The sequence below is a fragment of the Podarcis bocagei genome (genome assembly GCF_964188305.1).
Source record: "Podarcis bocagei genome assembly, chromosome: 7".
In the NCBI taxonomy this organism is placed as follows: Eukaryota; Metazoa; Chordata; class Lepidosauria; order Squamata; family Lacertidae; genus Podarcis; species Podarcis bocagei.
In genome coordinates, this window is record NC_138132.1 from 73,081,961 (window position 1) to 73,094,534 (window position 12,574).

General features: G+C 46.2%; 1 protein-coding gene and 1 long non-coding RNA gene across 2 annotated transcripts in view; one reads left to right on the top strand and one right to left on the bottom strand.

The window, feature by feature from the left end:
- Positions 1-12,574, bottom strand: part of LOC308591208 — a 186,575-nt gene that overhangs the window by 68,194 nt on the left and 105,807 nt on the right. The window lies entirely within an intron of this gene.
- Positions 1-12,574, top strand: part of CFAP74 (cilia and flagella associated protein 74) — an 89,299-nt gene that overhangs the window by 10,149 nt on the left and 66,576 nt on the right. Inside the window, exons 6-10 of the mRNA XM_081202256.1 lie at positions 6,376-6,480; positions 8,705-8,878; positions 10,227-10,337; positions 10,437-10,539; positions 11,465-11,622. Of these exons, the coding sequence (XP_081058382.1) occupies positions 6,376-6,480; positions 8,705-8,878; positions 10,227-10,337; positions 10,437-10,539; positions 11,465-11,622 (651 nt within the window). The remainder of the gene's footprint in view (positions 1-6,375; positions 6,481-8,704; positions 8,879-10,226; positions 10,338-10,436; positions 10,540-11,464; positions 11,623-12,574) is intronic.

Here is a 12,574-nt window from a genome sequence, read left to right on the forward strand (position 1 = left end):
GTTTTTTAAAAATTTCTTTGGATTTTTTGTATGTGGGGGATGGGGGTGGAATGGATGTTTGGTTGGGCTTGGGGAATTATTATTTTTTTTATTTTGATGTTTTTGTAATTTTTACATTTTTTGTTTGTATTGTTCTATTGGTTTTGTTTGTTTGTTTAAGGTGTTATTTTGTTTTTAGGGGGAGGGTTCAGGGCTGCCGGGGAGTGGGCCCCAGCCCATAAAATGGCTGGGGCATGTTCCACAGGGGGGGATGCACTGGGACAACCGATCTCAGTGATCACGGGTAGGAGGAGGAGTTACGCTAAGACCAGACCATGTCATTACAGAGGAGGCAGGTTTAGTCGTTGTCTGAAGTATATCCCTGCCTCCGGGTCTGGTCCTGACCGGATGGATACTAGAATCAGCAAGGGATACCCACATGACCTGAAGGTGCTGCTGTGCAATGCCAGGTCAATGATTCATAAGACCACTGCCATCCATGACTTGATCATGGATGGAGGATTTGACCTGGCATGTGTAACAGAGACTTGGTTGGATGAAGCAGATGGGCCTGTCCTTGCCGCTGCTTGTCCACCAGGTTTCTCTTACGCACAGCAACCCAGGTCATGTGGGCGGGGAGGGGGGGTTGCAGTGATTTTTAGGAAGTCATTAGTTTGCACCAGGCGTCCTATTGGGAAGACCCAGTTTTCTGAGTGCATGTTCTGGAAGTTGGGCAATAGGGGCAGTACAGGATTCCTTTTGGTGTACCGACCTCCCCGCTGCACCAAGGATTCCCTGCCCGAGCTGCTTCAGGTTGTGGCGGATGTTCTCCTGGAGACACCTAGCTTGGTCGTCCTAGGGGATTTTAACATCCATGCCGACACGACCTTACAAGGGGCCGCTCGGGACTTCGTGGAAAGCATGGCCTCCATGGGGCTGTCCCTGAATAAGTCTGGCCCAACCCATAGCTGTGGACATGCCTTGGACCTGGTGTTTACCTCTATGGATGTTGGTGATCTGACACTAAGTAAAAGCGAAACGAAAGAAGTGCCATGGTCAGATCACTTCCTGGTGCAACTGGACTTCTCTGCGACCCATCCCCTCTGCAGGGAGGTGGGACCAATTTGGATGGTCCGCCCCCGCCACTTAATGGATCCAAATGGTTTCCAGAGAGTGGTAGGGGATGCTTTATCCCATGTTGATGGCCTTTCAGCTGATTCCCTGGTGGCCCGCTGGAATGTGGAGTTAACCAGGGCTATTGGCTGTTTGGCTCCGAAGCGCCCTCTCCGATTGCATGGAGCCTGGACAGCCCCGTGGTTTTCCACGGATATGAGAGCAATGAAACAATCGTTGAGACGGCTAGAGCGCCGGTGCGGATAACTCATTCTGAATCTGACCAGACACAGGTTAGAGCTCAACGTCGAGCCTACCAAGTGGCGATAGTGACGGCGAAGAAGAATTTCTTCACCGCCTCTATTGCATCTGCAGAAAACAGCAGCAGGAGACTTTTTCAGGTGGTTCACAATTTAGTGGAACCACCTGCAACATCGGGGCCCAGTACGGGCCACATGTTCTCCTGCAATGATTTTGCAAAGTTTTTTGCAGATAAAATCGCTCAGATTCGGGAAGAAGTAGACTCCACCGTGGGAGCAGGGCCGGGGCGGGAGAGTGCTAGAGTTCTGTCTAGTCAAGTTGAGTGGGATCAATTCCAATCTGTTACCTCCGAGGATGTGGACAGGCTGCTTGGACGAGTGAAACCAACCACCTGTCTCCTGGATCCTTGCCCATCCTGGCTTATAAAAGCTAGCCGGGAAGGACTGGGCAATGGGCTTCATGGGGTGGTGAATGCTTCCCTCTGTGAGGGAGCCTTCCCAGACCCGCTGAAAGAGGCGGTTATTAAACCGCTTCTTAAAAAAACCATCTTTAGATGCGGCCACGATGGCCAACTATCGCCCAGTCTCAAATCTTCCATTCCTGGGCAAGGTGATTGAGCGAGCGGTTGCCGAACAACTCCAGGCACGCCTGGAAGAAGCGGACCATTTGGATCCCTTTCAGTCGGGATTCAGGCCTCATCATGGGACTGAAACTGCCTTGGTCGCACTGGTTGATGATCTCCGGCGGGCTAGGGACAAAGGTGAGAGCTGTTTCCTAGTTCTGCTGGATCTCTCAGCGGCGTTTGATACCATCAACCATAGCATCCTTCTGGACCGTCTTGAGGGGCTGGGAGCTGGGGGCACTGTTATACAGTGGTTCCGCTCCTTCCTCCTGGGCCGTGTTCAGAAAGTGGTGGTGGGGGATGAGTGTTCAGACCCCTGGGCTCTCACTTGCGGGGTGCCTCAGGGTTCTGTCCTCTCCCCCATGCTTTTCAACATTTACATGCGGCCGCTGGGAGAGATCATCAGGAGGTTTGGGCTGGGTGTTCATCAGTATGCGGATGATACCCAGCTCTACCTCTCTTTTAAATCAGAACCAGTGAAGGCGGTGAAGGTCCTGTGTGAGTGTCTGGAGGCGGTTGGAGGATGGATGGCGGCTAACAGATTGAGGTTGAATCCTGACAAGACAGAAGTACTGTTTTTGGGGGACAGGAGGCGGGCAGGTGTGGAGGATTCCCTGGTCCTGAATGGGGTAACTGTGCCCCTGAAGGACCAGGTGCGCAGCCTGGGAGTCATTTTGGACTCACAGCTGTCCATGGAGGCACAGGTCAAATCTGTGCCCAGGGCAGCTGTTTACCAGCTCCATCTGGTACGTAGGCTGAGACCCTATCTGCCTGCGGACTGTCTCGCCAGAGTGGTGCATGCTCTGGTTATCTCCCGCTTGGACTACTGCAATGCACTCTACGTGGGGCTACCTTTGAAGGTGACTCGGAAACTACAACTAATCCAGAATGCGGCAGCTAGACTGGTGACTGGGAGCGGCCGCTGAGACCATATAACACTGGTCTTGAAAGACCTGCATTGGCTCGCAGTACGTTTCCGAGCACAATTCAAAGTGCTGGTGTTGACCTTTAAAGCCCTAAACGGCCTCGGTCCAGTATACCTGAAGGAGCGTCTCCACCCCCATCATTCTGCCCGGACGCTGAGGTCCAGCGCTGAGGGCCTTCTGGCGGTTCCCTCATTGCGAGAAGCAAAGCTACAGGGAACCAGGCAGAGGGCCTTCTCGGTAGTGGCGCCCGCCCTGTGGAACGCCCTTCCAGCAGATGTCAAAGCGATAAACAACTACCTGACATTCAGGAGACATCTTAAGGCAGCCCTGTTCAGGGAAGTTTTTAACGTGTGATATTTTATTGTATTTTTGGTTTTTATGGAAGCCGCCCAGAGTGGCTGGGGAGGCCCAGCCAGATGGGCGGGGTATAAATAATAAATTATTATTATTATTATTATTATTATTATTATTATTATTATTATTATTATTATTATTATTATTATTAATTATCTCAGAACACTAGAAGTGCTATGCAAATCTTAAGTATTATTGTTAGGGGCAAGCTAGGTGAAATACATAAAAGTTTGTAAGACCTTATTTTAGAGAGTTTTGGTTGTAGTTCCACTCAGAGTAGATCTATTGAAGTCAGTGGAATGAAGTTAGTCATGCTCAATAACTTCAGTTGGTCTACTGTGCATTAAAGACAACCACTAGGTACAAAGGTGAAATGAAATCAAGCAAAATGTTCTCTTTTCATGGTTTCATACCATCATTATATCAGATTGTTAAGGAGAATAGGGCAAGATGGCACTGTACTGCTACCAACCCTTTGCTCATGGGACCAATTTAAATTTGACAGTAATTTCTAATGGCTTTGTTCACTGAGGAGAAAGCAATAATAAGGCACACAAATGTGTTTAGCAGCAGGATGGGCTTCTGATTCATTAACCAAATGCAAAGTTATGATCATAATTTTGTTCTGAGATAGAATAGTATAATCCTGAAGGAATTCCAATTATTTCTTGAAACTTATGGCTCCCCCTCCTATTCTAAGCAGCACCGTGGTTATGTGAAGTCCTTGTTTGTTTTGTTCTCCTTAACCTTTTGATGACACTCTTCTTCTGTTAAAATTATGAACTGCACTTGACTTCATGTTCTGTCCATCTACTAAATTCTACGGTTAAGGATTCTAAGAAGTTGCTACAGAGCAAGGACTGGAGAAACCTGTGGCTCTCTAGATGTTGATGGATTCCAGCTCCCATCAGCCTCAGTCATCAGGGATAACAGGCTCCTATCTATGCTGTAGAGTTAGTACAGAAGCCCGATAACTGGAGTAGTCCACACATTGTAATGATCTCTGCAAATGATTTCAGATCAGAAAAAAATGCACATTTGGAGGATTCTTCATCATAAAAGCAGACATCAAATCAGATTTTCCAAATGATTATTTCAATGCTAGCCAAAGCACAAAAGGCTGACTTGCTTGTTGTTAGGCTCATACTTGTCAATTCTTTCTAGTTGGTCTCAGTTCTTCACACACTGATACTTTCTGATCTGTGGTACTTGTTTTAAGAAACCAGGTGTTCAAGAATGACCCAAGTGTACTCTCTCCACTTTCACTTTCCAGCAACAGGCATTCAAAGGCACACTACCTCCAATTGTGGAGACCAGGGGTCAGCAAACTTTTTCAGCAGGGGGTCTGTCCACTGTCCCTCAGACCTTGTGGGGGGCCAGACTATATTTGGGGGGGGGGGAAATGAAGGAATTCCTATGCCCCACAAATAACCCAGAGATGCATTTTAAATAAAAGCGCACATTCTACTCATGTAAAAACACCAGGCAGGCCCCACAAATAACCCAGAGGTGCATTTTAAATAAAAGGACACATTCTACTCATGTAAAAACACACTGATTCCAGGACCTTCCATGAGCCGGATTTAGAAGGTGATTGAGCTGGATCTGGCCCCTGGGCCTTAGTTTGCCTACCCTTGGTGGAGGCAGAACATAGCTATTATGGCTAAAAGCAATTGGTAGTCTTGACCTCCATGAATTTGTTTATTCCTCTTTTAAAGCCATTCATAGCTAGACTGTAAACTAGAAGTTTGCAGGTACATGGGGAGAAGTATGTGACTCATCCCCAGTGATGAGTCGGCTAGCTGGAGTGAAGTCAGGAGATCTATGTGCTTAAATTTCTGTGCCATGCCCAATTGGTCCTTCAGCATTGTCTGACATCCCACATGAGGGGGAATCATGGGCTGCAATGGCAAACACCCAGCTGGGATGGCCTGTAAGTGACTCCTCCAACCAACAGCTCAAGTCTCCTTGTAGACCTGGTTGGCACCATTTTTCAGAGGACGAGGCAGGCAGATGTAACCATTCTCCCTTGCTCCTCTTTCTGCCAGCTTACTCAGAGAGGGCAGATGAAAGGCAGAAGTAGCAAGAAGGAAGAACACCAGTAGCAGGGGAAAATAGCAGGGAAACAGGGGCCTCTGCAGGTGCCCAGTGATGTCTGCTACTGGTGCGAGTCCTGGACAGTTAATGTGGCTTTGCAACATGGTGCAAATATCTCTTTGGCGCCCCCCGTTTCTCAGAGTTGTCAACCTTTTTTAAGGGGGGTCTGATTGCAGCCCAGATGGCCTCCCACGCCCTCCTGCGAAGCCTCTCTCTAAGCGCCCGGTGCCCCTTACCTGCCCCTGTCTGGGGAAGTCCATGCGACAGGAGGGCCAGCAAGCAGATCAGGTGACTCGCCGGCTGTCCCATCCTTGCTCGGCGCCGGGATTGCACAGGGTGCTTCCCTGCTCCTCCAGCCATGCGGCCAGAGAGGGGCAGGAGAGACACCCCCCCCTGCCCCCACCCCCACCTCCGATTGCACCACCCAGGCAGCCCCGGCAGGAGGGGACAAAAAGGGGCTTCCCTGAGCTGAACGCAGTATGCTCCAATGGGCGGCTGAGAGGAGAGGAGCGGGCTGCCCCAGAGCGAGGAAGGGAGTGTGCCCTGACACTCCTTCCCGGACACTCAGCCTGTGGCACCCTCCAAAATCTGGCACCCCGGCACCCCACACCACTAACGTCTATGGGTAAGATGCCCCTGGCCTTGTTCACACCTAATAAACCAATCTCCTGTGTTTTAAAATATATTAGTTACAAAATGTTGTAATATGTTTTCTGTTCCTTTTTCTTTTTTTACTCGCAAACCATTTTAAAATGGACTGTAAGGTCTGCAAAAATGCTGTCCATGGTTATTGTCATTCAAATTGTGTAGATGTTTTTAAGGAGATTGAACGGGGAATGGACACTTTAGGGACGTAATTGAAAGACATTCTGTTAATATAAACTGGCAGAATTCTGAAAACATAAGCCTTTACCCCTCAAGGCACCATAATTGTTTCTCTTTTTTATGTGCCAGGTTTTAACATTCATTATTTCCATTTTTCTTCTTTTCTCTTTCTCTCTCTTTTTCCCTTTAATGTAATAGTGCCGCCGTGTTCCGCCTACAGGCAATGCATCGACGTGTGTGTGTTGAACTGGGAAATGAAAAGGACCTTGAGTCAAAAATTACTGCAATGCTGAACGAATGCCTGTAAGTTTAAAGAGCACAAAAGAGACAGAGGCAGGATTGATCATTATGGTTTTCTATTAATGCAACCTAGCAATTTAGCCCTGAGTCCAGAAAAACCTACTTAACGTTTTTTGGTTTTTTTTAAAGTGGAGGAATTAATCAATAAGTATGCAAATGTGTTAAGGCCTAATGCTTGGATGAAAGAAAAATGTGAAAAGACAACCACCCTCTTAAAGAAAGTTTGAATTGCATTGTGGAAACAGTTTTATTTATTTGTTTATTTGTTTGGTCTTGTGGCATCATGGGTAAAACTGAGATGCCTAGAAATAATTTTTCACATCATGTTGATTCTTTCCAACTGCCAGGCATTGGGTAAATCTTCTGGTCCTTCCTTCCTGCCCCCCTCTGCAGCAAGAATGTAAGGGGGGGGGTGGAAGCAGAGAGTGCCCCATCTCCTGAACCTTACGTTGTCGTTTGTGTCCTCAATGCAATCCAGAATAAACTTGCAAAAAGAAATCATGTATTTTTAAAATGCAGCTTTGATTTAGGTTGCTAAATGATTCTTTGGATAATTTAAGTGTTCAACATACATATATATATAAAAGCACTAGTTATTTTCTCTTGCACCCATACAATTAACTGCTTTGTAAATGAAACTGTGATATACAAGCTGAACCAAATGAAAGCAACTGCTAGTATTAAAGACATTTGGAGCAGGAAGGGAGCTTAATGGGGTCATCCCATGCCCCGAAAGAGGACCATTTCTATCTAAACGATTCCCAACAGATGTTTGTCTAACCTACTTCTTCCTCAAACTTTCTATGATGTTTTGATGGAGCTCTGCCAGGCTGCACTGGTTTGGCCTGCTTCTCCTTTTGCAACAGAGGGAGGAAAGTCAATCCTTCCTTTTCACACTTGAGATAGAAATTGCCTGAAAGGGGAGAAGAGGCAGTGTGGTATTCTGGTTAAGAGTGTTGGACTAGGATGAGAGAGGAGTGTTTGGGGGGCTGAATTATCAAAATAATGGCTAGTTCAGCAATTTATGTTTGAGCTGGCATAACAGTCAACACTGCATGCTCTTAACTGATGCCTTGCATGTTCGAAATCATGCTTTACAGAAATACAAGGTATTTGTCTTTTGAGGGGAGAAAAACCCAATCCTTTTTATTTTTGTCTCGGAGGTCACACCACTGCTGCAGCCACATCAAAGCGAGTCCAGGATGAAGGGCTTATGGCAGAGCTTGAGCAGCTGATTAACCAGAGAGCAGCCTGACTCCTGCAGCTGAATTATATAAAAAGCTTAAGAAATGGGGGGGGGGGGGGACCTTCCTTGGCACTTTTTTTAGTAGTGTGATGAGTGGCATTTGCATTTTTTAAAAATATTTTTTTAAAAACGGCTGTCAAAAGTGGCCTCAGCTGGCCCAAGCTAATTCAAAGGAGTGGATGAAATTGAGGGTTTTAGTATTTGGTATGCAAAGGACCACATGTGATCATTTTTTAGGTGTTGCCTTTCAGTTATATTTAGCCAATGGTAGTCCTACTTAGAGTAGACCTAATGACGCTAAGAAACATACCCAACTGCAATCTATTAGTTTCAGTAGGTCTACTCATAATAGGACTTGGTTAGATAGAACCCACTAAGTCTCTAGAGACTTACTCTTGGGTAAGTGTGTATAGAATTGTAGCATAAAACATTTCTCACATGATGAAACCAAAATAACCTAAGTTTTGTAATGATGAGAAACAAGGGGTAACTATGAAAAAATGTTGCTGTATCAAGTGCTCCTATTCAGGGTTCAAAGTAGTTAGTCATGCCTGGTCTACGGATACTCCATTCCGTACTCCTGCCCACTTGATGTTTGGTTTTTAAGCCCTGAATAGCTAGTAAACATTCTGTTCTCATTGAGCATGATGCATCCTTATTGGGTTCTTGTGTGTGTGTTTCGGAGGGAAAATTCTGGCTAATGACTTTCTCTGTTCAGTAGCTGAAAAGTGAGTTTTACTTTCATGGTGTTTCTATAGTGTAATGTTCCATTTTATTTTCCACCGTCAAATATTTTTAATCTGTGACTTGGCAAGCTTTCACTTGATTTGGTGTGTTACTGTAAGCTGTGGTCAGTTTGGGGGGGAAATGCAGCATGGTTCCCATCCACAAAGTAATGTTAACGTGCTAGCAAATTGCTCAGCAATCAAGTCAGCAGAAGTCCTTATTATTGCTTGTTCTTCCTTTGTCTGTTTTTATAAGACTCGAGATGTGGAAGATTGAAATTGAGCAGGGCAATTTTTCCGAGCTCCGTAACCAGATCAAACAGGACGAGGAATATTTGGACCAGCAGAACCAAATGCAAGCAGCAGAATGCCTCCAGAACCAGAAGAACCGAACTTTGCAGCTAAACCAGAGGTGGCTGGCCATGGAGAGGTAAGTGAGATGTGTGCTGCAGTCTTCCTCAACTTAAGGCCAGCCCCTCCAGATGCTGCTAGACTAAACTTGGAGTGGGAACCTCGGACCTAGGGGGCAAATATGTCCCTACTTGTTCTTTATCAAACTCAGCAACTCTCCCCAAAGCCATATCCCTTCTTCTCAGACCACACCCCACAGTGGCCATGCTTTATATCCCCCTTGAGTGCTTTTGCCTGGCTGGAATGTGCCCTTAAACTCTGATAGCACCTCTTGCTTGCTTGCTTGCTTGGAAGGAGGATAGAGAGAGGTGTGTATAGAAACATGCCTACTGTATAGAGGTAAATTTTACAGTCATTGCTCCACTGGCATGTGGTCCTTGGAAGGTTGCCCAGAAGGAAATGTGGCCTTAAACCTGAAAAGGTTCCCTACCCCAGGACTAAACCCTTAACCGTTGGTCATGCTGATTGGAACTGATGGAGGTTTTATTCCCAACAATATCTGGAAGCTACCAGTGCAGGGGCCACTCTGGGGTTGTTTCCCGAAGTCTCCCCATCCGTATTTCTCCCTGGATTTTGGAGTTCTAAATTACCAGTCCTAGTTCTCAAGTTGCAACCAATGAAATAGGAACCTTCTGTTGGTTTTTCTTTCCTAGTGTTCTTGCCTCAGTATACTGCAATGTAGCTGTCCATTTCTCCAGCTCCTTCATATCTCTTCCCCTTAATGATGCATACCTGTGTACTGATAAATCATTATAAAATATGAGATCATCCTTGAAATATGTGATGATGGAGCAAAGTTTGTTTCTTGTTGTTCCAGAAGGCAGGACCCAAACTAATGCCTGCCCCTTCTTCACTTTCACATACCCGCTTTATGCAGCCCACCTTTTTCCTGGTTGGACTGCCCACCTGAATGGGACCTGCTTGCTTCCAGATCACCAGCCTGACAGCAAACTCAGTTAACTTCTGAAGTTCCTGTCACTGCTGGATCCAGCTTTTTTGTGTGGTGGTTCTTGGGTAACATGTTTTTAGTGGGCGCCAGCTCCTTACTGCTGTTGATGCTGCTGCCATCCATTAACTTGCCTCTTCCTCTGAGTTTCAGTAGCAGCAGCATCCAGGGAGGGAAGGCAAAGGTTAGTGCTCCTTCTTGCTCCTCTCTCTGCTTGTAGAGGGCAAGTAAACAGACAGCAGCAGCAATCAAGAGGCGTAGCAGGGCTAGGATTAGTAAAAGGCCCCTTCTGGATTGTGGACCTTGGCAGGTGCCCACATAAACCAACCCCTAACACCAGCCGTGGTCCTACTAACTCAAGAATATAAGCCAGGCATACAATGTTATTTTGTTTTTAAATCTGTGTTTTGCTTCTCTGTAGAAAAATACAGAAAGCCAGGGATGATTATGAGCACCGTCTTTCCAAAGCATTGGAAGATGCTCAGAGGAACCATGAAAAAGCAGTCAAGTTTCTGAAGAAAAGTTTGGGAAGGTTTGCCATTTGTGCTTCATTAAAATTTTAAGTTTTGAATAACAACACTGGGAATGATAGATGCAGCCATGAACTTGACTGGATTTGCTCCTCCAATAGGATCCGTGACAAAGAAGCAAGCGAGGAACAGAAAAACCAGGAATATATGCAAAAGAGGATGGAAACTGTGTTGTCCCTGAAGAACAACATCTCTTCCAATCGGGTATTAGCTTTATTTTGAAGTTCTTTGATTTTTCTAAGCATGCCTTGGAGTCCTTGGGTAGACCAGCTTTCCCAACTGAGGAGTCTCTTTTAGCACCCTCTTGACAGGACTACACAGTGGTTAAAGTGTTGGGCTAGGATTCAGATCAACCATGAAGCTCAGTTGATGACTTGGGGCCAGCTGCTGTGTCTTAGCCTAACCTAACTTACAAGTGTGTGCAGATTATGTGTATTGCTTCAATTGTGAAGGAAAGGAAGGATATATATGTAATAAGAAGAGTTTGGATTTGATATCCCGCTTTATTACTACCTAAGGAGTCTCAAAGCGGCTAACAATCTCCTTTCCCTTCCTCCACCACAACAAACACTCTGTGAGGTGAGTGGGGCTGAGAGACTTCAAAGAAGTGTGACTGGCCCAAGGTCACCCAGCAGCTGCATGTGGAGGAGCGGAGACGCAAACCCGGTTCCCCAGATTACGTGACTACCGCTCTTAACCACTACACCACACTGGCTCTAATTACAATCTCCCTTCTAATGACCACCAGTGTTGCTATTATATGGAAGGTGGAGAGCATTTGAAAAGCTGGAATGCTTGCAACCTGCTTCAAGTCCAGTGGAAGCTCACTGGCATCTTGGTTAGGTTGGAAATGGATTGCCCTTTTTGAAACCAGTTTTAACTCTGTGTTGAAATCAATGTGTCTTCAGTTGGTTTCGACAGGCAGGGTGCCTCCTTGATAACAGGGGCCAGCAGGGCAAACTTCAACCCTATGGCAAAGGCCCTCTTGTCCCAAGGGTCTTCAGTTGTAGGTTGATGTCCCTCTGTCTGGCATGTTTAAATATGTAGTGCTCTGCAAATTTATCTTAAGTTTCTTTCTTGTGGAACTGTGCACAAATGAATCTAACCCCTCCCCTGCACCAATATGTAGGAAAAGCTCCAAACTCACCAGGCTCAGAAGAAAGCCAACTTTCTTGATGCTCAAGAGCAAGAGCAGAAGATGAAGGAAACCATTGAGGCCCAAGGACACAATGTCACCCGGGAGGCTTTTCTCTATAAAAGACAGGTGGAGTTTGAGAAGCGGAAGAAGTGAGCTGCCACTTTTTTTGGGGGGGGGGGGAATGGTAGTACTTTTTAAAAAGGAACAGGAAACTGTGTCTCTTGCAATGAAGATATGAAGTCTCAAACTTAGAGGAAACTACCAAGTGAACACTGGTTTATATAATATCTAACTCTGGAAAGGTGTGGGAGGCATTGCATCACTAAAGACAAAGATTAGATGAAGGTTTTTATGCTTTGCTTGCTGGGTCTATCGAAAAAAAGAAAGGAAGGCATTGGCATTGTGCATTAAGTCATTTATATTATTAGGTGCTGACTTTCTAGGGATTCTCTGAGAGTCATCTTAGGCTGCATAAAGCTACCTGTAAAAACACATAAGATTGTCACCCCAAAATTTGTTTAGCCTGACTCTCCTCTAATGAGTCCAACGTGACATACAGTATGTGATTCTTGTCCCTACTCTCATAACTTGGCTACACATGCTAGACCACAGCCTAACCCCAGCTGCTGATAGTAAAGGAGTTCCAGGGATTGCTTACGCACAACCAGACCCCTTACTCATGAGGTGTGTGATGACTTTGGGTCTGTCGACACATGTTGTGTTGTTACTCTGCAGCCTGGGCTCAAGGACAGAGCGGTGGCTTCATGGGTCCTTCAGCACATGTCAACCCACAGGGCTCCTCAACAGGATCCTTGGCACTGACTGAAGGAGACCTGGCTTGACCCTCAAGGTCCTCAACTGGTTCGTCCTCTGAGGATGCAGTGTCTAGTACCAGGGAAGAGTAAGTCACAACAGTGGAGTTTATCAAGCTGAAGTTAGATAGGCATCTGTTGGAGCTGATCTAACTATGGGCTTGATGTATTGGGCGGGGAGTTGGACTAGATGCTCTACAGCATGGGTAGGCAAACTCAGGCCCGGGGGCTGGATCCGGCCCAGTCGCCTTCTAAGTCCAGCCCACGGACGGTCTGGGAATCAGTGTGT